Source organism: Capricornis sumatraensis, chromosome 10 (assembly GCF_032405125.1).
Source record: "Capricornis sumatraensis isolate serow.1 chromosome 10, serow.2, whole genome shotgun sequence".
In the NCBI taxonomy this organism is placed as follows: domain Eukaryota; kingdom Metazoa; phylum Chordata; class Mammalia; order Artiodactyla; family Bovidae; genus Capricornis; species Capricornis sumatraensis.
In genome coordinates, this window is record NC_091078.1 from 43,515,043 (window position 1) to 43,542,489 (window position 27,447).

The following is a 27,447-nucleotide window of genomic DNA, read 5'->3' on the forward strand; positions in this document are numbered from 1 at the left end:
GCAGACGCCCCATGTTAATCCTCTCTACCCAACTCCCAACACCTCTGTCTCACCCTTCAGGGGCCTGTCTTTGGCAAAACCAGTGAAACAAGTGACGTCTGTTCAGCCTCCTGAAGGCCCCTATTGGCTCCTAGTCATTCAGGCAGGTCTCAACTCACGTCACCTGCCCAGGGCAGCTTGCCTGACCCAGTGCCTGCACTCATGCCCCCTGCAATGACCCTGCTTACCTGGTGGTGGGCTCAGTCAGCATTTGCAGAAGGCAGCCAGCTCCACGAAGAGCAGCACTACCTGGCACAGATAGACTGATGCCCACTTGTTGGGGCCACCTCTCTCCCCACAAGGTCTAGTCTGTTGCTGTTTAGTCGCTGAGTCATGTCCGACTCTTTTGCAACACCATGGACTGTAGCCCACCAGGTTCCTCTGTCCATGGGATTTCCCAGGCAATACGGAGTGGGTTGCTATTCCTACTTCAGGAGAGCTTACTGACTCAGAGATCAAACCTGAGTCTCCTGCATTGGCAGGCAGATTCTTTACCACTGAGCCACGAGTGAAGCCCAGAAGTCTAGTCTAATACAGTAAAAATGAGCACAGCTGAGCTCCCATGATTATCACTAAGAATGTGGTTTCCTTTTCCCTGTCATAACCAAAACAGAGTGGAAAATTTTTCCTCCTCCAAGGAAGATTTAGAGTTCAAGCAGAGATGACTGAGGAAATGATGGGGCAGGTGGGGGTGGGGTCATTCACTGCAGGGACACCTGGATCCACAGCTACCTCATCCCCTCTCCCAGACTGCAGGCACCTCTGAGCCTGGAGCATGGCCCTGCAGTGCCACCACCAGGACGCCCATGGAACTGCCCCAGGCCTGAGCCCTCTGCTGCTGCTGCTGCTGCTAATTCATTTCAGTCGTGTCTGACTCTGTGTGACCCCATAGACAGCAGCCCACCAGGCTCTCCCGTCCCTGGGATTCTCCAGGCAAGAACACTGGAGTGGGTTGCCATTTCCTTCTCCAATGCATGAAAGTGAAGTCGCTCAGTCGTGTCCGACTCTTCGCGACGCCATGGAATGCAGCCTAACAGGCTCCTCTGTACATGGGATTTGACGGTCCCAAAGCAGGGGGATTCCTGAACTTCTGGCAGAGAAAAAACAGGTGCAAATCTGCGAGGGTCTTGGAGATCAGTGACTCTCCTGCTGGGGTATTTGACCAGGAGACTAAGCCAAAAATATGGTTTTAATTCCAGCTCTATTTATAATCTGTATCCTTGAAAGTTCCCCCACCAGCTCTAGCACACCATTTCCAGGTGTGAAGAGAAGTAACATCATCAATCCCTCAGAGGATGATGCAAAGAACCAGGCACATGGACAGAATTCTGCCAACACAATAAGTAAAAAATGTGAAAGCCCTGGACCCACCTCCAGTAAAGCACTACACAGGCTCAGTCACCCAACACAAGACATACAATCAAATCTGAGGCCTGAAAATGGGTTATTTCCGTTAGGCAGCTAAAAAATATATTTTATACTATCTGCTACAATTACAGGTGCTTGAAAAATTAGCACTAAAAAAAAGCCTTTTGCTTAGTGATGATCCTTCAAATAATTCAAGTTTATATTTTGGCTGACTAAAAAGGTATCAAGAGAATTCCAACATAAATTCCACAAAGATAATGTATAAGAAAAAAGCAAATATCCCAATTGAGAAATAGGCTAATATTACATAAGAAACATAATTGCATAATTTAAGAAATAAAATGGTAGATATAAAAAATGAAAAATCTCTTAGTAATTAGAGAAATTCAAAACAAAACAACACTTTACCATCAAAGAGGCATTAAAACAAAGAAAATCAATAATAATTAAAGTTGATTCACTGGAGGGAAAATAAATTTGTACAGTTTCTGGAGGATAATTTGCCAATATTTACATAAACCCTTAAAAACCAACAGGATTTTCTGACAATACAACTTATGGGAATTTATCTTATAGAAATAACTAAAGACAGAAGGAAAGATCTTATAGAAATAACTAAAGACAGAAGGAAAGAGCTGGCTGCAAGCATCATCTGTAAAAGAAAATTTGGAAGAATCTGACATCTATCATGGGGGATTTATTAAATAAAACAGCTGCATCTGCTCAGCAGATTACTATGCAGCCTCTACAAAGTGTGTCTAGTACCTGTATAGTCCTCAAGATGTTACTAAAATATTACCCAGGAAAAAAGCCTGGTAAGTACAACAAAAAAATACATTTATGATACAATTCAGCAACTACACATTTACTTAAACACATATCTACATATATATATGTGTGTGGGTGGAAAGATGATTGTGGCTGTCTGGGCAGCTAAGACAGGGGATATTTCTACATTTTTTCCTTTATTTTTATTTTCTGAGGTTGTTACATATTGCTTAGGCAATATGAGAAAAACAAGAATATTTAATATTAAATTAAAATTTAAAAAAGAAGAAAATAAAATTCCAAAATAAACTTCTGTGTGCAGAAGCAGGAAGAACATGGAACCCCGGGCCTAGAATCTTCTCACCAAGCATCCACTTGCACAGTAGGGGCCACTATCCCCGCCCGGAGCAGCCACCCAGCTGACACCAACCACGTCTCAATGCTCCAATTTGCCCAGCTCCATCCAAGGGTGCAGGAGGAGGGCACCTCCTTGGAAGGAGGGCAGAAAAGCCGTGTTTCAAGAACATGCCCCATGTTTCTTAAAGAATGTAAAAGGCAAAGAGATTTAAATTGGGCTTCATTATATAACCAGGTACCTGAAGTGAAAAAAACAAGTTCTACATAATTCCTAGGGACTTCGCAGGTAGCACAGTGGTTAAGAATCCACCTGCCAATGAAAGAGACACAGGAGACGTGGGTTCGATCTCTGGGCTGGGAAGAGCCCCTGGAGTAGGAAATGACAACCCACTTCAGTATTCTCGCCTGGAAAAATCCATGGACAGAGGAGCCTGGCAGGTTATAGTCCACAGGGTTGCAAAGAGTCTGACATGACTGAGCAACTGAGCACACAGTTCCTAGTGGGGAGAGGGGACCTTAAACCACTGGACTAAGACAAAGAACCACATTCAGAACAGCCACAAGGGAGATCTGGCAATTTTTATTCAACTCACCAGGATCTGTTTTCAGGATGCTATTGTAATGTTTACTGCACTAAAAAAATACGTTAGAAAATATCTGGTGTGAAAAAATCAGTGTAAAAGGCCATACATATTATATAAACCCCAAAGGATTTTGCACACATTTCAATGCTGTGAATTCAAGCATCTGAAGCCCGACATCCTCCAGCTCGCCCAGGCCCAGGCCCATGGGCACGTCCTGGTGCAGCTTAGACAGCGTATCTTTTCTCTCCCTCGCACTTGGCCTTGTGGTGCTTCACATAGTCGCTGTGCAGCTCCTTGAAGATGTCGCTCACCCCCAGCTGCAGTGAGGCCCGCAGGAACCGGATGTCAGACTCAATGCATAGGTCCAGGATGAGGTAGATACCCTCTTGCAGGAGGACTTTCACTGCTGGATACAAAGTGACCTGGGATGAGGAAATACACTTGTCTGTGAGAGCAAACAGGCAGATGCCAGGCCCTAGAATGCCTGACGACGGAGTCCAACTTTGGCCGCCAATTTGAGAAAAGATGCTCCTTTTAAAACGTCATTTTGCACGTAACTTAATTGAATATTCATATCTCAAAAGTTTATATCTGGAAGAAATAGAGGTCAACTCAAGCCAACAAAAACTTGTAGTAAAACATCATGAAATCACAGAGGTAGCTTTGCTCTTCAGTAAATGATGCTTCTGTGCTTAGCAGGGGTATTTAAAAACTGGAAGCTTTACATTTAAAAACCGTAGAGTAAGAGTCACCTTATGGGTCACATTCTTCCATGTGGCCAATCTTACTGGAAGCTATCCTACCTGTGGGATGAGGGTAGCAAAGTCACCACTTCCTCCAGAGCAGGGCAGGTGGGCAGCATTCTCCAAGCAGATCCCTGATAGATCTTGTCACAGGGCCCAACGTCAGATGTGATTTCTAATTACCATTTAATAGGTTTTTAGTTCTTTCAACAATAACACAATGGGCCCTAAATCCCTAAATGCCCAGAATAATTTAATCGGCCCCTGTGTCCAAGGAGGCAATCCTTCCAAAGAATCTGGGTTAACCAAAATCTGGGCTACAGCAGAAGTGGGCAGTCCAGCTCTGGTGTGACCACATCTGCTACTGGCACAAACTTTCAGATCAGAGATTCAGATTGGTATCTGGACAAAAAGGCCAAGACAGCAGGCACTGCTCACCCTGCCAGGGCCTCGCAGGCTTCCGCTGGACCTGGGCTGCACAGTCTGTGCACCACAGCAGCAGCAACCAGAAGCAGCAGGAAGGTTCGAGCCGACAAGCCTGGGGGGCGGCCGGTTCTTTATTAGTGTCCTGATGACCTAGCAGCTCATGCCTCTCTGCAAACATGCAGCTTCTAGCGAGGATACAGTTTATTAACTAGAAGAAGCATGATTCACCAAGGTAACCTCTGGGAGGCATTTGTTTTTACCGCTAATGATGCTATTCTTCACAGTTATGGTTAGTTTCACATGATAGCTCAAAAAGCATTTGACATATAATCACCTTAATTAAATTTTACTATTTTATAGATGATAAGAACATTCAAGGACAGCAGGAGGAAGGACTGGTCTGTGATTCCATACTAAGGTATTAGGGCAGGAAAGAAAAAATGAAACAGAGAAACTAAAAACAGAAGTCTTTAACCTCACTAGCTGGGGTGAGAACTTGCTCACTCATTCATTGAATCATCACTCACTAAACAAACAATCCCCCTTCCAAATGCAAGAAGAGGCAGAGTAATTTCCGCCGGGGCAGAACAGATATCTGAACTAAGTGCTGGAGTTCAGATGTCGCAGTCCTTTTACCTGGCATCTCCTGGTGAAGGCAAAGCCCAGAGCGTGGGGTGGGGTGGGGTGGGGTGGGGGAACAAGAAGGCAGCAGGATCAGGATAACACAAGCACTGCACACCTTTACCTTAGACAAGTCATTGAGAAAACAAGAGGGGGGAGCCAGTTTCTACAACATTGGCCAATGAATGAAAACACTTCTAGGTAACTTTTAAAAGGACCCTAGGCCAGGTGAGTAGGAGAAGGCAATGGCAACCCACTCCAGTACTCTTGCCTGGAAAATGGGCGGAGGAGCCTAGTAGGCTGCGGTCCATGGGGTCGCTAGGAGTCGGACACGACTGAGCGACTTCACTTTCACTTTTCCTTTCATGCACTGGAGAAGGAAATGGTAACCCACTCCAATGTTCTTGCCTGGAGAATCCCAGGGACGGCAGAGCCTGGTGGGCTGCCGTCTATGGGGTCGCACAGAGTTGGACACGACTGAAGCGACTTAGCAGCAGCAGCAGACCAGGTGAGTAGTGCAAATTATTTACCCAAAGCTATCAATAAAGAGGGAAAACTGTAAATCTGATCTACGGGTAAAAGAGAAGATAAAAGTGACCATAATTTCCCTGACACATGCCCAGGGTTAACACAACACTGCATGGAAGGAACAGTCTTCAGCAGTGGCTGCCTCTCCCTGACCGAGGCTGTCTCATCGTCACCAGCCCCAATCACTGACACACCTTCACCTATGGCACCTGCCTCCAAAAAGCGAGGGGAAGGTGAGCTAACACACTTGAGGGGAAGGCAAGCTACGCTTGCCATCCAGCTTGTAATTAAAACAACATGTCTTCCTGGTCTCCAAAGATTTACAGTTCTCTCAGGAGAAGCTGCTAACACACACGGAATACTTTCTTCATTACCAATTTTAAAAACAAAGAAAAGGTAAAACATAGACTGTCCTGCCAATGGATTCTGGGATACAACTCCCTGAGATAATTCCCAAAGCTTTTGGTCTTCAAGATTAAAAATTAAAAAATAACCAATAAGCATAAATTAGACATGTATAAAGAGGCTGGGATGCGAAAGACTTTTCATACAGTAAATCTCAGGATAATAATCAGTGACTTCACGCTTCAAATTACAGACTCCCCTCTTGTCCTTAGGTAAGAGATACTGTGCTGTCTCATTCAGTTCTTCAACTCGTGTTCCAACAAAAGCTCACACAGTAATGACTGCTTGGGAAATATCAAGAGTCTATAAAAATGCTAAATAATTGCAAGGAAACCAAACTCCAAGCCCACATCTCATTCAAAGGACGACTTGAAGGGGCTCCTGCATGTGGCTCTGGCTCCCATACACCTGCCTCCCACCCACCCAACCACCTGCCCACATGATGGGCATCTCCACTGACTGAGGGAGCAGGGTCGGGGCTGTGGAAACGCCCTGAAACAGGGTCAGGATGGAAGCCAAGACCACGCCAGGCTTTCTGAGGAATCCCATTCAGATGACCCTCCTTAGAGGAAACGCTGACTGCTCTAATGTAACACTTTACCAGCAACTCACCACCATTCTTACAAGATTCACAACAGGATATTCTATCGAGAGCAAGATATACTCCACAAGTAGAGAGATATACACCTGAACATACTGTACTTTAAGCCTCTGACTTTCCATTTAAACAAAGAAGACATGAAGTCTTTTAATGAACTTACTACACAGGTCACAGGGGGTCTTGTGGAAATAAAAAATAGCACATTGACACACCAAAGTGAGATCACTGTTGAAGAATGAATGAATTATCCAGAAGCCTGAAGTCAGATGAACTGGGACTACAGCCTTTAATCCAACTGAACAAGTCTACCAGGATCTTTCCCAGGTCACCTGCTTGAGTGAGAGCAGCTGAGTCACATGCACAATGAACCCCTGAGCCCCCTGCTGGGAGGGACCCTAGGACCTCTTTCTGTCTCCTGCTCTAGGACTTGGGTAATACTTCATCTCCCTCATGACCCAAGAGACCAAGCAAAATAGGCCTAGGGCTCGTGCTGGAGCAAGAAAAGGCCTAACGGTGGCAGCAGGAGCCCGCCAGCCAGCCTGGCGCCGCCAGCCTCTGCGTCCTTGTACAGCCCTCAGTGACCCTGCAGGGTGCCTGCACTCGCAGGGCAGCTGCCGCCAGGGAGGCCCACCAGGCCCCACGGGTCATACTGCCAGAAGGCCTGTGATCGAGGCTGTGAACAGAAGCGCCTGGGCAGGCAAGCAGCTCGGCCTACCTTCTGTGCCTCCACCACATACTGGGCCACCATGAAGGGGGCAAACACCCGGAACTCCTCGGCCCGCGCTGCCATGTGGCTGTACATCCTCTCCACGAGGCGGGCACACGCCAGCACCGCCGGCAGGTCCTCTGCACTTCCTGTGGAAGCAAAGCGTTTCCAAACTGATTAATTCAGAAACCATGCATTTTAACTCTTTTAATTGTACACTTTCAACATAGCCCCAATTATTCAAACCTTCTGTTTTTTTTCTTTTTTTTCCCCTAGACTCTTTAATTGGCTCAATTTGAAGACAGAATTAGGGGGAGACACTGCATCCAAATATTTATCTATATTGCAAAGAAAAGAACATTTACAATACTCAAGAGTCCATGATTGTTTTTTTAAGAGATGAACTAGAATAACCAAGATTTTAGGATGAATCTAGGATTGCTATTGTATTTAAAAAGGACACGGATATCTAAAAGAAAACTTAAATGGGGGAAAAAAAAGAAAAACCATCTTTAAAAAAAGGCTTTTGATATCAAATGGTTCTAAAGATAAGATGTGTCTTTGCCTCATTAAGTTTCAAAAGTCGTCTAGGATTTTTCTTTCATAGTTGGAGATATATATATATATATATATGACTCAACTAACATTACTAGATCTACCCAGTTTCCCAGATTTATTTCAGACTCCTAGCTCTTCCCCTAGAGTGCCAGGATCACCCAGGCCTTAACAAACTCCTCCTCAGAATTCTAACAGTCTGAAATGTACCACAACCCAGGGTACACATGCCCCCTCGTCTGTCACAGCAGGGTGGGCCAGGTACTCTGGCACAGCAGAGCAACCTCCCTGGTTTTCCCTCAGCATAGTAATACACTTTTTATTAAATTCTAGAAAATGCAAACAAGCCAATAATGACAAAAAGCACATTGGCTGCTGCCAGGGGCTGGGGCTGGACCCTAAGAGGGCTCTTCTGGGGATGAAACAAATGCTGTTTTAACTGTCGTGGTGCTTTCCTGCATGCATTTATCCGTCAAAACTCACTGAAGTATATACTTCAAACGGATGCAGTTTCTCACACATATATTATGCAACAATGAGCTTAATTTTTGGAATGCACAATGCCTTTTTTTAAACATTGAATACATATACAAATATCTTACATATAAGCAATTTTTCTAGGTGAATGCTATTTTATGAAAGTACATAAACTGTTAACATCACTCCACTGAACATTTTAATAAGTAATACTTATGAGTGAGCCTCTTTAGCTTCTAATCTATACCACATCTTCTCTCTAGAAACTCTGAAGACACATGCGGTTCACACAGGAATTCCTGGCACCTGTTATCTCAGTCCAAATGTAACATGTGGTCATTAAAGAGTATAACCAGCTAAGATGCTCTGCAATTAAGCCATGAACACATCAGAGAGCCCAGTCTGGCCTGACAGGAGGTGACTGGGCCCCACCAGCAATGACGAGGCAGAACCCAGAGCCCAAGGTCAAACTTGAGGGTATGCTGATGACCACAAGCTGCACACACCCAATCCACCCTGACTGCCAGGCCAGGACCAGGTCTTCTGCCACAGTGGATGGCACAGCCAGAACCAGGCTCTGGCTCTTGAGTTCAGAACTGATCTCAGGGGCCTGAGCAAAGAGCTGGGGTCACGCCCACAGCCAGCACAGGGGCAGGAACCTGTTTCCAAATCCTGTTGCCAGACAGACTCACAAAGTCACATGAGAATGCAAAATACCTAATTGTGCTACTAGCTGACCCCAAAATTAGGCAGAATAATTTGGGAATTACAGTAATAACTCTACTTTTTCTCTTTCTGCAAAAGGTAATTGGTTAAGTAGCTTAAATCTCTAAGTCTAAACCCATTAACCTGATTCACAAGTGGGGATTATTGCCACCATATACTTGGGTGAGTACCACCCATATATTTCTAGCCCAGAACTATTGTCTTGGGGTTTCCCCCCTGATGCCCTCCCAGCTGAGCTCTCAGGCCCTCCTTTGTAGTCCTGAGCACCCAGCACATCCACACTTGTGCCAGGCACATCACACGGTATGTTCACGCTACACAAATTTTAAACGGCATAGTATAGAGAGTCTCACTTTATATGCAAATTTCTAAATAATGAGAATCTCCTATAAATTAGAAGTTTAGCAAGAATCAACCAACTTCAAGGCTGGAAAACCAGCTGTACACATAATTTACACGATTGCCATATGGCAGTTTGCTTCACTGTTAAACAAACACGACCTTGAAGAGATACAGTGGGAATGGTGAACTGCAGAGACTCCACCCTTTTATTAGATGAGTGATGAACTGGCTCGGCTACTGCCTGCTCCCCTTTAATCTCCCCACTCACCTATGAGCTCCAGAAATAGTTCTTGAATCCACAGACTTCTTTTCCTTCAGAAAAGAACTATTTCAGTTAGGGGATGTCAAATGCATTCACTGCTGCGGATACAGTAAAAACTGTGACTTTTTTTTTAATGTGACATTTAAAAAACTGTTCTGAGTATTCCTTTAATGATCTGAATATGTATCTTATTTAAACTTCACTGGGTTGTTTAAGTTGGGTGGTTTTTTACCTTTGGTAACATGTGTGGCCAGAGACACCTGTAAAATAAACACATTTGAAATTGTGCATAATACCGTTTCTCTGAATTACCTTTATCTTTCTGCCGTCCTTCATGTATAATTGAACACACCAATCTATGAAAACAGTTCAGGAAAGAAGGGATGGTTTTCAGCATTACCTGAAATAAGAGACAAAATAATATAAAAATATGTAGGCAACTGTTTATTTCAAGTTCTACTTTAAAGGAAGCTGTATTTATTTCCTTCTTAACTTTACCCATCAGGATACTCAAAACAGTTGCAGCAACTTCTTCTAGCCAGGACTTGCTAGGGAAATGCTCACTCTACTTATTTAACTGCTTTACATCCTGTTTTCATGGTTGGAGTAGGGCTCCCACACTGCATAACTTTAGGAATCTAATGAAGCCATCCTGGTTTAGAATTTGCTGAATCTGTCTTTTACTCTAAGTTGTTTCTGGTGCATTCTGGATATGGGTAGAAACAAATAACAAAAAGTACAGTAGCCAATGTATTCAAGAATAACGGGCACTAGAGAAAAAGATTACATGAAGCAAACCAATTCAAAATGAGAAACAAAATTTCTCATTTTTTAGCAATGAAAAGGTCTAGCTGGGACTTTATCTTGAAAAATGATATCTTAAGTTATAAACAGGATTCTTTCATACTCAACCATCCTGAGATCTCAAGATTGCCAGAAGAAATATCAATAACCTCAGATACGCAGGTGACACCACTCTTATGGCAGAAAGCAAAGAACTAAAGAGCCTCTTGATGAAAGTGAAAGAGGAGAGTGAAAAAGTTGGCTTAAAGCTCAACGTTCAGAAAACGAAGATCATGGCATCCGGTCCCATTACTTCATGGCAAATAGATGGGGAAACAATGGAAACAGTGACAGACTTTATTTGGGGGGGCTCCCAAATCACTGCAGATGGTGACTGCAGCCATGAAATTAAAAGACACTTGCTCCTTGGAAGAAAAGCTATGACCAACCTAAACAGCATATTAAAAAGCAGAGACATTACTTTGCCAAAAAAGGTCCATCTAGTCAAAGTTATGGTTTTTCCAGTAGTCATGTATGAGAGTTGGATTATAAAGAGAGCTGAGTGCTGAAGAACTGATACTTTTAAACCGTGGTGTTTAGAAGACTCTTGAGAGTCCCTTGGACTGCAAGATCAAACCAGTCCATCCTAAAGGAAATCAGTCCTGAATATTCATTGGAAGGACTGATCTGAAGCTGAAACTCCAAATCTTTGGCCACCTGATGTGAAGAACTGACTCACTGGAAAAGACCCTGATGCCGGGAAAGATTGAAGGCAGGAGGAGAAGGGGACAACAGAGGATGAGATGGTTGCATGGCATCACTGACTCAATGGACATGAGTTTGAGCAAGCTCTGGGAGTTGGTGATGGACAGAGAAGCCTGGCGTGCTGCAGTCCATGGGGTCACAAAGAATCGGACACGACTGAGCAACCGAACTGAATTGAACTAATCCTGAGATCATAATCAAAGACACTGTCAAATAAAGCAGGCAGAAGCCACACAGGGCTACTGAAATTTAAATTAAGTTAAAATTCAGTTCCTAGTCATACAATTTTTAGCCCACATTTCACATGGTCAAGACATGGCCAACAGTTTCCGTGGGAGATGCAGGTACAAACACCCCCAGCCCAGGAGAAGTTCTACTCGGCAGCACTGCTCTAAGGCTCAGGGTGAACAAAGAGTGAGTCAAGCGCTAGGACTCTTTTCTTTGGTACAGTTTATTCAAGCAAGGTCTGGAGAGCATAATGTACCATTCTTTATGCCAAATCATCAACTTCCGCAACATGTTCAGAGAAAGGTCATCTTGCCAAATCTCTCAGTGTGTCACCATGTTTCCTGAGGCCCTCGCTTCATCCTGACATCACAGTGATGAAAAGCACACAGATCCAAGGTCAGACCATCTGAACTCACACCCTGCTTAACATGCAGTCCTAGACAGAGCACTGAGTCTTTCCACGCCTATTTCCTCATTTGCAAACTGAGGATAACAACAGGTTGTCATGAGGGTTAAATAAGGTAAAACATATCAAAAGCTCAGAATGGCACCAGCTGCCGTACTGCTGGGTACCCTGGCTGGGCTCACTTCGTGCTGGTCCCTTCAGATTCACCTGAGCAGATTCTAGCCTGGGGTTTCTATCAACCCTTTTGTATCACCTACTGCACACATGACCCAACGCACGGGCCCTGCTCCCTGCAATGTGCCCACAAGCTGTCACAGGTCACGCCCTTCTTTATTGCAATGCCATGTTCTTATCCTTGCCAGCTCTCTCCTACTATTAAACGGTCTAATTCTGCTCAATGGTTATTCATTGTTGGTTTTGCAGGAGATGCACACAGCTTTCCAATGTTACTTTCAAAAACTGCATGAAATCCCACAGCTTTTGCAAGATCTGCAGTTCAGTTTATAACTGATTGGTACTGACCTCTTCCCTGGTGGCTCAGATAGTAAAGTGTCTGCCTACAATGTGGGAGACCCGGGTTCAATCCCTGGGTTGGGAAGATCTCCTGGAGAAGGAAATGGCAACCCACTCTAGTATTCTTGCCTGGAAAATCCCATGGACGGAGGAACCTGGTAGGCTACAGTCCATGGGGTTGCAAAGAGTTGGACACGACTGAGCAACTTCACTTTCACTTTATTGCATGTATATTCTACAGTCACACAGTAATCTAAGAATCAGCAGTGATCTAACAAACAAAGATGCCGACCAGATGGGCAGGGCCAAAGGCAACTGTTAAGTGGGGAGGACACTGGATGGAGTGCTTAGTTTACCAGAAAATCAATTTTTCAAAAAGTACACTATTGGCAGGTCTCCAAACTTAGAGCATTAAAACATTAAAAAATATTTGAATGTGCCTATGTATATGTGTATCTGTCCTTTTTAGAAGTTCCCATGTATCATGTAGGGCAGTGGCATACCAAAATGAACATTGGTCAAAGAATTCCAGTCTTCTAGCTAAAATTCAGACTCAGCGCGGTGACAGTGATCAAATCATTCAGCAGCTCTGAGCATCAGTTTCTCTGCCAATGAAATGGGACTGTCACTGACTAGAGTTGCTGTAGCGGTGAAACAAGACACACAGCACATGTTCAGTAAATGTTAGCTGAACTGAAATCTTTTCTATGAAGCATCTGTTCCTAGTCTCATTTTATTTAAAAAGTGGCATACTATAAAACCAGAACTCAGGATACCTCACTCACTATAATCAACTGAATTATAAACCCAAGATGAGATCTAAGCCAGTGAGTGACATTTAAATATATGATCCCTGTGTCTCAGCAGTAACGAATCTGCCTGCAACGCAGAAGATGCACGTTCAGTCCCTGTGTTGGGAAGATCCCCTGGAGAAGGAAATGGCAATCAACTCCAGTATGCTTGTCTGGGAAATCCCATGGACAGAGAAGTCTGGTGGGCCACAGTCCAAGGGGTCACAAAGAGTCAGACACACCTTAGTGACCAAATAAAAACTGCAAAAACAGAATAATTTCTAATGGGCTTCCAGAAACACATACTACACAGATATGTTTCAAATGTCAGATTCAACACAGCCTGATGTGAAGGTCACATCCTCCTGTGCATGAGAAACCACTTAGGCCCTAGAAACCACTGGAAGCAAAAAGTTTGCCTTGCAAATCCTTACGCTCCTCCTGCTGCTGTTCTCCTGAAAGTTGCATTTCCCTGCCCACATGCACCCTGCCCTCCTCACCTTCGGGTGACACTGCAGGATTGAAAAGAGCACGTTGTGTGCCCTCGAGAAGATACGCCCATACTCAAGGGGCTTCAGGTGGTCCAAGGGTACGGTCAGCAGGATGCTGAAGGCCAGGCTGACGTGGTGCGGGTTGCTGATGGTCCCTTCCCCCTGCCGCAGCAGCGCAGCCAGGACGTCCAAGACAGGCCCCACTAGAGCCAGGGCCGAGGGCTGCTCCTGACAAGCCTCTCGGGTCTGCAGCTACAGGGCAAGGAACAAGGGACAGAAAATGAAGGCAAATCTCCAGGGAAATAGCCCCAAACCTGAAGTGACAGAGGTAAGAAAGTCCAGACTCCAGCACTGACCAGGTCCCACCCTGATCTCCATCCACACCCCCACCCTCTTCATCCTGATGCTCCCCCTACCCATACCTAGGTACAAATGGGCTTTGCCCACTAATGCAGATTCCCAGTGAAAACAGAAGATCAGAGAGAAGGCTTAGACCCTATGCCCTGAGAATGCGCTCATTCAGGGCATTGCTCATGTAGCACAAGTTAGACTCAGAGCTGATAATGACATAAGCGCAAGCTGCAAGCACAGTGCTTACAGCTCAGGACACGGCCCCAGAAACACGCTCTGCATAATAAAACCCGAGTGTGACAGAAGCAGAAGCGACTGAAAGGCAGGGACAGGGGTACGCACAACCCAGAGGTACTCACCATCAGAGCCGTGACCATCTGCGGGCACGCGCGCCAGAATAAACTAGCCTTCTCTTCACTGCACGGACAGTTCAGGAGTAACTTAACCAACGTCACAGCCGACAACACAGCCTAGGGGACAAGGGAAAACACTAGCAGTGGAAGGAGCTGGCTCCGGAAGGAGGCCCATCTCAGGAAGCAGGCCAATCACGCTGCTGTGACAAAGCAGAGCCCATTAAGAGTCCCACGCTGGGGTGGGAATGAGACTCGGCTCTGGTCAAGTCCTGAGGGTGACACCCTTTACACCACTTGAGGGAATACATGAACTAGGTGGGCAGAACTGTGGCAAAGGAAGAGACTTCTCTGTAGCACCTCACCAAACCAAACACATAAACGTGCCAGGACAGTGAAACAGAAGACGCTGCAGAGATGTTAATCAGGGGCCCAGTTCATCCAAGTGGTGTCAAAAGAGGAGGCCATCATCCCTTACCCATGAGATCCATCTGTGCCTAGGGATAAAAAGCAGGGCCAGAAGGAAACATGGACAAAGTGTAACAATTAGACCAAGTGCCATGATGACAGGTGATGATTTTAAACCATGAGAAGGGAAGGAAAGTGACTAGACCCATGTGGGCATCTCACACCGTGAACTCGAGCCTTATGGCGGCCCCTTAATTCTCTCCTAATGTTGTAGCCTCCCCCACCATGAAATCCTAGCTTCTGCGCTTTGCCCTTGCTCCCTCTGACCAGATACCCCCACTCTCTCTGCTGAGATCCACTCCCCTCTCCACCTCCCTGGAGGTTGTGTCTCCCCATCAAGGGTCTGCTCACTGCCCCAGCCCCTGCCATCCATCTCCCTACTCACACCCATTCCACCTCCCTGTCTCCCCAGCAACACCCCCAGTTCCATTCAAATCTTCTTTATCTCTGAACTCAGCTCAGTCTCACCTCTTCCACGATGTTCCTCTGACTAGCTGATGATATCTTTCTTTCTTTTTAATAAATAAATACTGCATGCAAGATCTGTTTCTTGACCAGTTATCAAATCTGAGCTCCCTATAGTGGAAGCATGGGGTCTTAACCACTGAACTGCCAGGGCAGTCCCTGACAGGTGTAAATGGAAGTTCATGGGTTGTATTCGCTGGTTGGCTGAAGGAAAGCCCAGAGGCCTTCTCAAAGCTAGGCTTTCGGAGCTGCAGACACACAGTGAAAACTCCCAGAGAGGCAAGCACATGCTGTTGGGGGGGTGGAGAGAGGGCTCACATGGAGAAGCAGCAAGCTCCCTCTGTTGCCCCCAATCTGCCCCCAACCAGCTCTCCTCCCACTCACATCAAAACCCACCTCTGGGTGCCAATTCTAACCAGAAGTCAAGAAAACCCTCAGGAAACAGAGAGAGCCTAGGACCCAGTGAGCCCCTAGCTTTCCTCCTCCTGTGCAAGTGACACCCTCCAGCCGGTCTGGTGCTCAGGCTGGCCAGGGGGCCGAACTCGAGCACTTTGGCTCTGCACAGAGGCTCCCTGGACACACTGACCTAGTGTGAAGTCAGGGCTTTGTTAGCAATGACCGAGTAGGCTGGGGGCAGAGAGCCCAAGGGCAGCTTGCTACCCTGAGAGATTCTCAAATGGGAGCTGGGCTATGTGACCAAACCAAGTAACATTTTCAAAAGTATGATATGAATGATCTCAAACAATGGAGAGTAGCACTTAACTTTTTATGTATCAGTAGACACTCCTCGGAAGAAAAGTTATGACCAACCTAGATAGTATATTCAAAAGCAGAGACATTACTTTGCCGACAAAGGTCTGTCTAGTCAAGGCTATGGTTTTTCCTGTGGTCATGTATGGATGTGAGAGTTGGACTGTGAAGAAGGCTGAGTGCCGAAGAATTGATGCTTTTGAACTGAGGTGTTGGAGAAAACAGTCCCTTGGACTGCAAGGAGATCCAACCAGTCCATTCTGAAGATCAACCCTGGGATTTCTTTGGAAGGAATGATGCTAAAGCTGAAGCTCCAATACTTTGGCCACCTCATGAGAAGAGTTGACTCATTGGAAAAGACTTTGATGCTGGGAGGGATTGCGGGCAGGAGAAGAAGGGGACGACTGAGGATGAGATGGCTGGATGGCATCACGGACTCGATGGACGTGAGTCTGAGTGAACTCCGAGAGATGGTGATGGACACGGAGGCCTGGCGTGCTGCGATTCATGGGGTTGCAAAGAGTCGGACACAACTGAGCGACTGAACTAACTGACTGATTATGAGTGTGTGCGTGCTATGCGTGCTAAGTCTCTTTAGTCGTGTCTGACTTACGCAACCCTATGAACTGTAGCTTGCCAGGCTCCTCTGTCCATGGGATTCTCCAGGCAAGAATATTGGAGTGGGTTGCCATTTCCTTCTACAGGGGATTTTCTCGACCCAGGGATCGAACCCACACCTCTTACATCGTCTTCTGCACTGGCAGGCAGGTTCTTTACCACTAGCACCACCTGGGAAGCCCAATAGTATTTCATATGATAAGAACACAGCTGTAATTTGAAAGAGTTCCCCTTTGGAAAATACAGCCTCTGTGCATTGAGGGCCTGGGCTCCTCTGAGTCCACAGCTCCGTCCCAAACTCCCACAGTGCCTACAGTCGCTGTTGGATTGATATTGACATTTGTGTCATTTCAGCACTGACATGGGCATTTCTAACTTTTCCCATTGAAGCCAAAGGGGCAACCCACCTGCAGATCTGCTCTCCACAGGTTACTGACGTCCAGTCCCTGGAGGATACATTGCAGCCACATGCGGAAGTCCTCTGTCGTTCCAGACTCTAACATTTGGGTGAACAAAGCTCCCAAGTGAGGCTCAATCTCCTCAACTACCTGAACCGGAATCGCAGGATCTGTGAGGGAAACGAGACTGCTAAGATATGGCAGACAAGGGGCAGGTTAAGTAAACCATCTCAATGAGATGAAACGGTGTGCAGTCAGTAAAGGCCAGTGTTTTGGAGACATGGGCAGAGTCACAGTGCAAGTGAGAAAGCGGAGCACACTCACAGCCTGGCACCGCCCTCTCACACCCGGCCCTTGCGCCCTGCCCACAGCACCTGTGCACCCAGTGTAAAGAGTCCAAGGGGACGACGACGGTGACGTCCAGCAGGGCTCACCTCTAGACCGTGGGAGACAGGTGACTGGCGATTGCTTCATACTCTTTTCTACTTTTCTTATATTCTTTTATGAACTCAGTAGGGGCTCAGGGGTGGGGTGGTACTTTTACATAGATGGGGATGTTGAAGGGATGGAAAGAAGCCCAGGCTCATGGAGCCTGCCTGCTGCAGTTACCCCGGTTCCCCTACTTAATGCAGGACAGTCTTACGAAGTACACCCAGGGTCTGCAGGTTCATCAGAGAGCCCACAGTCAGCAGGCTCAAGGACCTTTACGATCCAACCCCAGCATAACTGTTCCAGCCAGCAGAGGGGCCCACCATGAGCAAGTCCCTCCTGTGCCCCAATCTGTTTCCTACAGGCAGCACTGAGGGTGGGTGGACCAGCCCAAGGCTCTGAGAGACAACATCCAGGTCCAAGTGTCCCACAGCTGCAGGATTCTGGAGGCGTGACCTCCCTGAGCCTCAACTCTCTCATCTGTGAAATGGGTGGGATAGCACCAACTCCTAGAGTTGGTCAAACACTGGATGGCTGAACGTCAGCACCATGACCTCACTGTCCTCCCCTCACCCATCTCCCACAGGAGGCCTTGACTGCCAGAGTCCACTGTGTTGGTTGCTTCAAAGCCTTTCCTCACCCTGTGACTCTGGTAATTTGTGTGAATGTCTGTTTACTAAATTAGGTCAAAACCAATACCTTATTCATCTCTGGAGGAGGACACAGTTCCACACATATAGGAAGCATTTTTTAAAGTGATGGTTTTTTATAACTGAATCAAGGTAGTCAATTCTCCTGTCAGACAGCATTTCTTACAAATTCTCATTTTTCTGAGCTGAGACCTACTTGACTTACCCTGAAGGACCAAGGTGGTCACCTTAACCCTTCCTCTCCCAGCCCAAAGCCCCAGGCCACCCCCCTTGGCCTTTCCTCCAGACCTCTCACCACCCTGGTCCCTTCTAGAGGCGAATCTAGCAGCTCAGGTGTGTGAGGCCTGCCCCCACAGCAACACTGGCAATACTCAGGCCAACGATCTGGGGGTGCAGTAGGGTATGAGGCCTCACCCCCCGACCCAGCTCTGTCTGGGGTAAAAGATACGACAAGTCCAGGGACACATAACTAGGACTCAGAGGCTGCCTCCAATTATAGGGGTCTCAGGGATAAAGGAGGACACTCCATTCATATTTAACAAAGGGGAAGGGGGCCAGAGCTTTAGACCACCAGCGGCCATTTCTTAGGACACTGGTCTTAAATGCTCTATCAGAACGTGTTAAATGAGTTAACGGAAGACTGAATTTAACCCATGAAGAAGGTGACACCATTCCATGAGAGTTGCTGACAGAGTGAAACAGAACACAGAACATGTGCCCAAGGCCCCCAAGTCAGTCCACACCCAGAGCAGACCAGGAGGGGAGGCAGCAGCCCTCTGCCCTGGCTGTGGCCCAGGAGGCCTCTGTTCCTACAAAGCCCAAGAACATCTGTGGGTGCGAGCATACCACAGCCCCAGCTCGCCACTGCAGCCTCCCCACCAGGGAACAGAGGTCAGTGTGCACTGTGAGGGCTGGGCTAGGCTGGCGGGCCCCCCACCCCACCTCAGAGGATCTTAACTAGCATCCACTTCAGTAACAAGCAAATAAGAAAACAGGCCCACAGCAACTGGGAACAGTGCTACCTTGATGAGATCAAGTCAGGGATGGACTCTGGTCTGCTAACCTCTGACCTGGGGACAGCAGGGAGTGAATTCTGCATGAAGACACTGGCTGGGTTTTTGGTCCTGATAAGCTACCCTGCAAGAGTGACATCCAGCTAAAACACTGCAATGACATCATGGGCTGAGCCACTGTCCAATCAGGTCCCAGGGCCCCACAATGACCAGGACCACTGAGACCCGGGGGACGATATCCGCCCTACAGAATTTCATGAGGTTCCCTATAAATTAAGTCACCTGCAATTTTAAAAGGTTGGCAGGTTTAATCTTTCTTAAGTTCACTGGTGATGCTGAAGATCTGATACTGGAGAGCCTACAAAGAGGGATGAAGCTGTCTACGTTGACTTCTGGGGCCAGGACAGAAAGACTCAATCAGAGAAGAGTGATTCAAAACTATAAACTAGAATGACCTCCAAAATAAGTGAAGAACTAAAGCATGAAGCAATATATCTAGAAGCCTGCTATTTGTGTAAAAAGCAGGAAAACAATTGTGAGTAACTGCTCACATGCCCAAAGAAGGGAGATGCTAGACATGAACACCAGGGAGGGCTTCTACCAGCTCCTGGCGTAGTACCCTCCGAAATGCACACCTGTTTCACAAAAGGGGGTGGGCAGAAAGTCACCTGGCTGCCACTCAGTAACCTTTCACCAAAAGCTATACAGTACAGAAGTAGCTCAAGAGAAAACGTCTCACCTGCAAGGACTTTTCTCACAGAATGAAACACGGAGGTACACACAGAATCCTTCTGAGGATGTAGTTCTGGGACCAAAAAGAACAGAGTTAAAAACTGCACGGCTGCCTGGAAAGATCGGGGATCTCCCACTAGGGCTGGCAACTCCAACAGGATCTGAGCATAGATGGTCTGGTAGAGAGTGGTGTAGGCGGACAGCGCTTTGTCTGTCCCTTTCGAAACATCTGTCCAATTGTGCCTGGAGCGCAGGGCCACATCGGCCTCCAAGAGCGAGCCTAAGGACGAGATGACAGCGGGCAGGAGGCGGCCCTGGGCCCCGGGGGCCATGCAGTGCTGGAGCAGGGTCCCCGCCTGCAGCACTACCTCCTTCAACAGCTTGGGCAGCACTTCTGGGGCCTCGTCCTGCTGCTTCTGCTCCTTGACTAAAGGCCCCAGCACTTGGCACACCTTGGTTAAGGACACCAGCATGAGCTGCTGGCCCAGAGGCATCTGATTTTCTGACCGTTTGCCTGAAGTCACTTCATCGTGCAGTTGGTGCCCTGAGAGGAAGGCAAGGATTTTCCCAAAATTGAGCCTCAGACTGAGCTTTCTCTGGATAAGCATTTGCAGGAGCTGTTCTAAGAACGTTCCCACCACCTGCAGGAATTCCAGCCAAGAGGGGTCATCCACACTCACAAGAAACCTCCTGCTGGCTCTGAACAAGGAGGTCAGTGTGATCTCAAAGATATCGCTAACATACATGACCCTAAGCACAGTCTGGGCACTCTTTCCTCTCTGCAGGCAACCGAGAAGCTGGTAGCACGTCCTCAAAAACCTGAGGGTCAGGGAGGAGGAGCAAGAGCTGCCCGGCGTGGCGACAGCCACAGACAGTAACAGAAGAAAACAATGCACATGATAGGGTGCCGGGAGGCTGTCCAGCTGTAGAGCAGAAAGAATCCCCAAAAGCTGCAGGATGCTCTCCAACTGCTCCCCCTCCAGCTGAATAGGGGAGTCACCCCTGACCAATGAGAGTACGTTTTGGGCAATTTCTTCTCTTGGCTCTACACCTTCAGATCCAACTTTGGCAAATCTGCTTTCCCAGTGAGCCATGACCATGTCATCCTCTTCAAAGAGCCAGGGCAGCTGCTGGCGGAGAAGAGCTGGCTCCCTCGGGGCAGCGGCACACAGGATGCTGCCACAGCGTGCGGTCAAGCCCAGGAAGAACGCGGAGTGGAGGGACTGCATTTCAGGGAAGAGAGGGCTGTGGAGGACAGCCTGGGAGATCTTTCCGAGTGTGATATCTGGTTCCTCCTCCGCTAAGCCTTCCTGGGCTTTGCTCACTGGTAAAGTTCTCAGCAGGATGCTGGCCAGGTACTGTAGGTCATCTGGACCAAGATATGATGTTAAAATCATGAGATTGGACATGACCAAGTGCCAGTGGGCAATGGGGTAGGTGAGCGCACTCACTGTCCCGACCTGGCCATCCCAGGAAGCTGATGTCCCCCGGGTCACACTCGCTCTCCCAGAGCCCAGGATGTAGGCGGCATCACGCCTCAGAGCACAGAGGGCTTCTTCAGACTGGAAACTGGCTTGCAGTAAGGTGTTCTTCATTCTCTGCAGGTGGAGCTGCTCCAAGCAGTACCGACCAAGGGAGTCAGACTGAAGCGTGAACTCCTCTATCTCCTCCCAATGCTTGGCCTCCACGCCTGGGAGCAGCGGAAGGGGGCCTGAGGGCTCTTGGGTGGCGCCCGCCAAGGCCCCGGGCTCAGAGCGGTACGGGCTGCAGTTCAAGCGCAGCACGGTGTCCACCTGGGCCCAGGAGTGGGCAAGCAGAAGTGCAGAGTCGCCAACCTTCTGCTGCCAGAGCTCAGGCGTTGAGGGCCAGGGCTTGCAAAGGAGGTCCAGCAGGGGCTTCACGAGGCCCTGCAGCATTCCGTCCATGGCCTGCCGCATGCGCCTGACCACGGGCAGGGGTGAGCCAGCATCCAAGCTCCGCGCGTGGACCATGACACAGCACAGCAGCGAGCTCAGTGACAGGGACTTCAGGGCCATGTCCTCGTCACCCTGCAAGCCAGGCAACACCAGAGACTGGAACCGCTCCTGCACCTGGGCCCACATGTCCAGGACCTGGTTCAGGGGCAGCTCCGGGAGGCACTCTTGGAGCACCGCGGCAGGACCAGCAGCCAGCAGTGGCAGTCTCAGCGCCTCAGCTGCGGGGCGACAGAGCACCCCTAGCACCTCCTCAAACAGCCGGGGTACCTGCCGGAGCCTGGCGTATGTCTGGAAGAGCGTGTGGATCAGTGCCTCCTGGGCCTTCTGGGTCCGCAACTCTGTGACTTCTGCATCGATCCATGCTGAAGCCAACAGGTCATCCAGGTCTGGCTCCAGGATCAAATGATTCAGGGAGAGCAAAACCTTGAGGCAGCGGAACCAGGCTGGCACGAGGGCCTGTGGATGGTTTAGCAGCAACTCAGCCAGACGACGGTAAAAGTGGAACTGAGCCTCACCATGCCGGATTCGGTCCGCAGCGATGTTGTAGATGGTGTTACTGGCCACTGAGTTTAGAAGCTGTTCCACAACAAGGAGTTCTGTGGTCCAATCGGACACAGACAGGGCTTGCCTCTGCTCCTCCAGGTGGGAAATTCTTAAGCAGCCAAAAAGTTGAGGGAGCACCTTGAAGCAAAGCAGCTGGTTCCCCTCCTTGAGGTAAGACTCAACAAAGAGTTTATACAGCAAGGCCACAGAGTTGGCCACCACTGAAGCCTGAAGGGGCGGGTCACAGTAGCCGGCATCCACCAGCCTGGCAATTATAGTGCCCAGGGGAGCTAGAAGATTCTTCATGGCCCCTATCTTTGAGTCGCCTTGCTGCTGATCCAAGAGCTCCTCTCTGTATGAAGGGAGCAGCTCAGGCTGAAAAGCTCCACCTCGAAGCACAGCCTCAATCTGATTCCTAATGTCCCGGCCTAGCGCTGGCCGCAGCTGGCCCTGGCCAGCCTGAGTCCATGTGCCCCCTGAGAGAAAGTGTCTCAAGACCAGGCAGGGCTGGAGCAGGTGCCCAGTCAACTCCCCAAAGGCGCGTCTCGGGTTGACCTGCTGCTGCTGAAGTGAGAGGTAGTGGCTGAGGCTCAGGTGAATGACTTCAAACAACTGGGGTGTTACGGCTCCTGGCTGCCGACAGGCCAACCAGCAGAGCTGGCTCAGCAGGTCAACTATCAGCTCCTGCCTGGCCGTGTAGATGACAGCAAGGGCAGGTGTCGAGAGGATACCCTGGCAGCAGCTCAGCACAACACAGATGTTCCTCTGGGATCCCAAAAGAGAGAACTCGGCTATCCTCTCATTGATGATCTGAGTATTGAGAAAGAAAGGAAACTCGTCACTGATGCTAAACCCGCAGACACTCAAAAACCACAACACAATGAGCAAACTCGCTCCTTGCCCTGATCTTAATGAGAAAAAAATGCCCAGATTAGCACATCTAAATGGACTTGACTTTTCCTTAGCACATCAAAGGAAGCCAGAGGACCTGTCTTAATTCCTACACACATCCATCTCCTACCAATATAAATTACGAAAAGGGCTCCATGCCTTTATATATCTGCTGTCCCTTTCTAAATAGCAGAGTTCTATAAGGCTTAAAGTCCAAAGATTTCATGTTTTCTTAGAACCTAAACCTATAATTCAACTTAGATGCTACAGGTAGATGGGACAGTGACCTTCGGTTATGATCCTGTGGTCCAAAACACATTTCTATAATCAGTAATACTCTTTGTATCTAAAAAAGCCAAAGCAAAAGGCATTCTTAAAAGAAGAAAACAAACATGGCCAGTTACTACTTATAGCAAACCCAGTCTACAGGTTTCAAAATTCTGAAAGTCACAAAAAACAGAAATCACAAGGGCCAGGCAGATTCCAAAATTCACTTATGGGCTATGCAACTTGCTTCTAGCCTCATAGCATCTGAGAATCAAATTTATCCCAGGTGCTAAGTTATGAGCAGCCCAATGACACAGGTGTGTTTATCTCCATCCATATAACTGCTGGCTCCGGAAAAGCTGAACCAAAAATATTTTGTACTTAAATGCCAGCACTCCACTACGGTAATCTCCAAATATTTCTGATTAGACAACTTTTTCTACTTTTATACCTGATAAGGTTATAAATTACACACATGCACCATAGTACGAGTATTTTATACAATTATAAGGCATACATAAAAATTAAGGTGACCTTTTAAAAATCATATAAAGATGAAATATTTTCTTCTCATATCCCCTAAGGACCATTCAGAATAATCCAGTTTGGTGACCACTGACCTATTAGTTTAAAAAGTGACATAATTCAGAGCATAATTTCAAGAACCACTAAAGCTTGTGAATCATCAGGCTATCAACCATTTAATTCCTCTGTTCCCAGCCTCTACTGCTTTTCTCCTCCCCACTGAGTCAAAAACCTTTGAGAAAAATCTCATCTAGATTTTGACCTTTGATCTCCCTCTAGTCCAACAAAAAGGTGGGGGGAAAAAGTCATAAAGCAGCATCATCTGCTGGATACCTTTTCTAATTAAAAAGGTAATTAACCAGCTTATGAAAAAGTTCTAATCTTTTATTCAATATTAAATAATATAAAGTGCTTAGTTCAGTCAGTAATGAAAGCCATGGCAGATGAGGCCTGCCCACCGCTCACCTCCTGCTGTGCAGCCCAGTTCCTAACTCTCAGGGGTTAGGGACACCTGGTATAGCGAATTTGATATGCATTCAGTAAACATCAATTATTATAACTCTAAATGTACTATTTTTTTCTTCTCCCCTGCTGTTGTGCTGTGTGTGTGCTCAGTCGTTTCCGACTCTTTGCAACCCCACCAGGCTCCTCACCAGGCTCCTCCATCCATGAAATTTTCCAGCAAGAATATTGGAGCGTGTTGCCATTTCCTACTCCAGGAGATCTTCTAGACACAAGGATCGAACCTGCGTCTCATGCATCTCCTTCACTGGCAGGTGGGTTCTTTACCATTAGCACTACCTGGGAAGCCATCTCCCCTCCTACCTTGATATTTTCTGCATCTTGATATAATTAACCATAAGACAATTAAGCCTCTGGCATTAACAGGAAATTAACAGAGATACATGTAACACATACAGGATAACACAGGAAACTGTTAATTACCTTGATGAGGGAAATCTGAAGGTTAACTGTCTTTCCATTCTTGAGGAGGTTCTGCAGTTTTCTGCTATGTAGAATGTTATCTACATAGATCCAAAGCCTTTCAACAATGTCTTCCTTCAGTTCAAATTTTTTCTTATAAAATCCAACCAACGACTGCCTTGCCCAATCAAGCAATACCTGAATTTGGAAAAAAATATACTTAAAAATAAATGAATTTCTTTATCAAGAAAAACACTGGACATTTATAGGGACATCCCATGAATAACCAAATACAACTGCCAGGGGGAAGAACTCTCTTTAAAACTTATCTTTGGTAATATTGTGTTTTGGTACCTTAAGATATGTTTATTAAACAATAAACATTAAAATATGTTTATTAAACAATTTAAAAAAAACTAACTTTGGAGACTTCCCTGGTAGTCCAGTGGCTAAGACTCCATGCTCCTAATGCAGGGGGCATGGGTTCGATCCCTCATCAGGGAACAGGATCCCACATGTCACAACTAAAAGATCCTGAATACCGCAACAAAGATATTGTGTGCCCCAACTAAGACCCAGCACAGCCAAATAAATAAATTAAACAAAAAAGAAAAAAACTAATTTTGCCTTCACCTGGGGCCAATAAAAAGTTTCAAGTGAAACAGTTTCTTCTAACTAATCACTTCTAAATTGTAAAAGTTAAAAGCACAACAACAATTGCTCAGGACGGCCACAAAAAGAATGACACACAAAAGCAAAGATGCAGAGTCAGGAGACCAGAGTTTGTGTCCTTCCTGAGTTACCTGCAGCTTCATCTCTAAACCTACTTATTGCATTTAGAAGACAGAGTCTTCCATGAATGATTCACAAATACTGTATTAGGAGGAGGGCTGAACATGGATAGTTTTCATTACTATGACATGATTCCTTATTCATAAACACAAGGAAAGGTGGTGAGGCCTCAGCTCAAGACACCAGAAATGTCCATAACAGCATGAATAGTGCAAATGCTAAAAGAAAAAAACTCTCCCGAGAAGGATAGTGGAAACCTTGATCAAACTGCCTGCCACAGCTGTCAGGTGACACTTAGGCAGCCAAAACGATTCTTACGTAGAGCCAGATTCAGAAACTACTAGTTCTGCTGGTGCTGTACAAAGTGGATCTCATCATTTCAACAGTGGTAATCCATCTTTGACAATTTTGAACAGCTTTATTGTTGTTTGGTCACTAAGTTGTGTCTGATGTCTTTTGCAACCCCACATACTATAGCCCACCAGGCTCCTCTGTCCATGGGATTTCCCAGGCAAGAATACTGGAGTGGGTTGCCATTTCCTTCTTCAGGGGATCTTCCCAACCCAGGGATCGAACCTGTGTCTCCTGCATTGACAGGTGAATTCTTTACTGCTGAGGCACCAAATGACTGTATGTTAATCCATTTTAATGAGTTCATCACCTTGGTGTCTCCATTACATTAAAAGTTTTTCTTAGTCAGATAAGTTTGAGAAATGTTAACAAAGAAAGATGTCTTTCTTGCTTCCTAATCTGTTTCTAATCTATCACTTTATAATCTAATTCCCCTTGGGTTATTACAAATGCTAAAGCTTCTCTACTTCCCAACCTTTGATTCATCAAGTTCCAAAGATGTTCAAAAAGCACCAATAAGAATTGTTTATGGAGCATCACTTAGGATTTACAAATAAATGAAACTGCCAACAGACTCAGAACCTAATTCCTGTAAGTGAAAGTGAAGTCGCTCAGTCGTGTCCGACTCTCTGTCCATGGGATTTTCCAGGCAATAGTACTGGAGTGGATTGCCATTTCCTTCTCCAGGGGATCTTTCCAAACCAGGGATTGAACCCTGGTCTCCCACATTGTAGACAGACACTTTACTGTCTGAGCCACCAGGTAACCCAAGTCCAAACTTGTTCACTGATGCACATACTTAGGGCTTCCCAAGTGGCACCAGTAGTAAAGAACCTGCCTGCCAATGCAGGTGATATAAGAGACGCGGGTTCAGTCCTTCGGTTGGGAAGATCCCCTGGAGAAGGGCATGGCAACCTACTCGAGTATTCTTGCGTGGAGAAACCCATGGACCGAGGAGCCTGGCAGGCTATGGTACATAGGGTCTCAAAGAGTTGAACAGGGTTGCAGTAAGTTAGCACACACCCACATAATTTGGAATATAAGAGATATTTCCAAACATAAAAGAAATGCTGAGGTTTTATAACAGAAAAAGTTTGTTAGTGAAATATCTATTAACTTCTTCTCACTGAAACTACTTTTAACTTTCTAACCATGCTTCCTTCTCCAACCTTTTCTCTAATCTTTTAAAATTTTAACTAAACATCAATATGCAATTTAATAAGTGACCATTAGTTTAGGTCTTAAAACCGTAACTTTTGCATTAAACTTACTTGTTCTTTATTTGGAAGAAGACACTGGTGAGAAATCCAAGCAAAGTGAGCTAGTTTTAGTTTATCTTCCCAGGACGTTGTCTTGCTTTTAAGTTTCACAGAAATGCCAGAATAAACAGCTGCCATTTCGGCACTTTACCTACAATTTAAAGCAATGGGAAAAAAAATACATTATATAAAGGTCAAACTTAATAGGCA

General features: G+C 46.6%; 1 protein-coding gene across 1 annotated transcript; it reads right to left on the reverse strand.

The window, feature by feature from the left end:
• Window positions 1-3,192: 3,192 nt before the first annotated feature.
• URB2 (URB2 ribosome biogenesis homolog) lies at window positions 3,193-27,375 on the reverse strand. Its single transcript, XM_068982704.1, has 9 exons — window positions 27,250-27,375; window positions 24,857-25,033; window positions 19,717-23,038; window positions 16,895-17,055; window positions 14,196-14,306; window positions 13,495-13,737; window positions 9,821-9,908; window positions 7,156-7,295; window positions 3,193-3,538 (listed from the first exon to the last, which is right to left on the reverse strand). Exons 1-9 carry the CDS (start codon window positions 27,373-27,375, stop codon window positions 3,341-3,343), a joined length of 4,566 nt encoding a protein of 1,521 aa, XP_068838805.1. The 3' UTR covers window positions 3,193-3,340.
• Window positions 27,376-27,447: the final 72 nt, after the last annotated feature.

What these genes read in the sequence shown, in the direction of transcription:
- URB2 (XM_068982704.1), bottom strand. Translation starts at nt 27,375, where the DNA reads ATGGCAGCTGTTTATTCTGGCATTTCTGTGAAACTTAAAAGCAAGACA. An exon ending in TTCTTCCAAATAAAGAACAA is followed by an intron (nt 25,034 to 27,249) that starts GTAAGTTTAATG and finishes TTCCAAATTCAG; the next exon opens with GTATTGCTTGATTGGGCAAG. An exon ending in ATGTGGTGGAGGCACAGAAG is followed by an intron (nt 3,539 to 7,155) that starts GTAGGCCGAGCT and finishes TCCTCATCCCAG; the next exon opens with GTCACTTTGTATCCAGCAGT.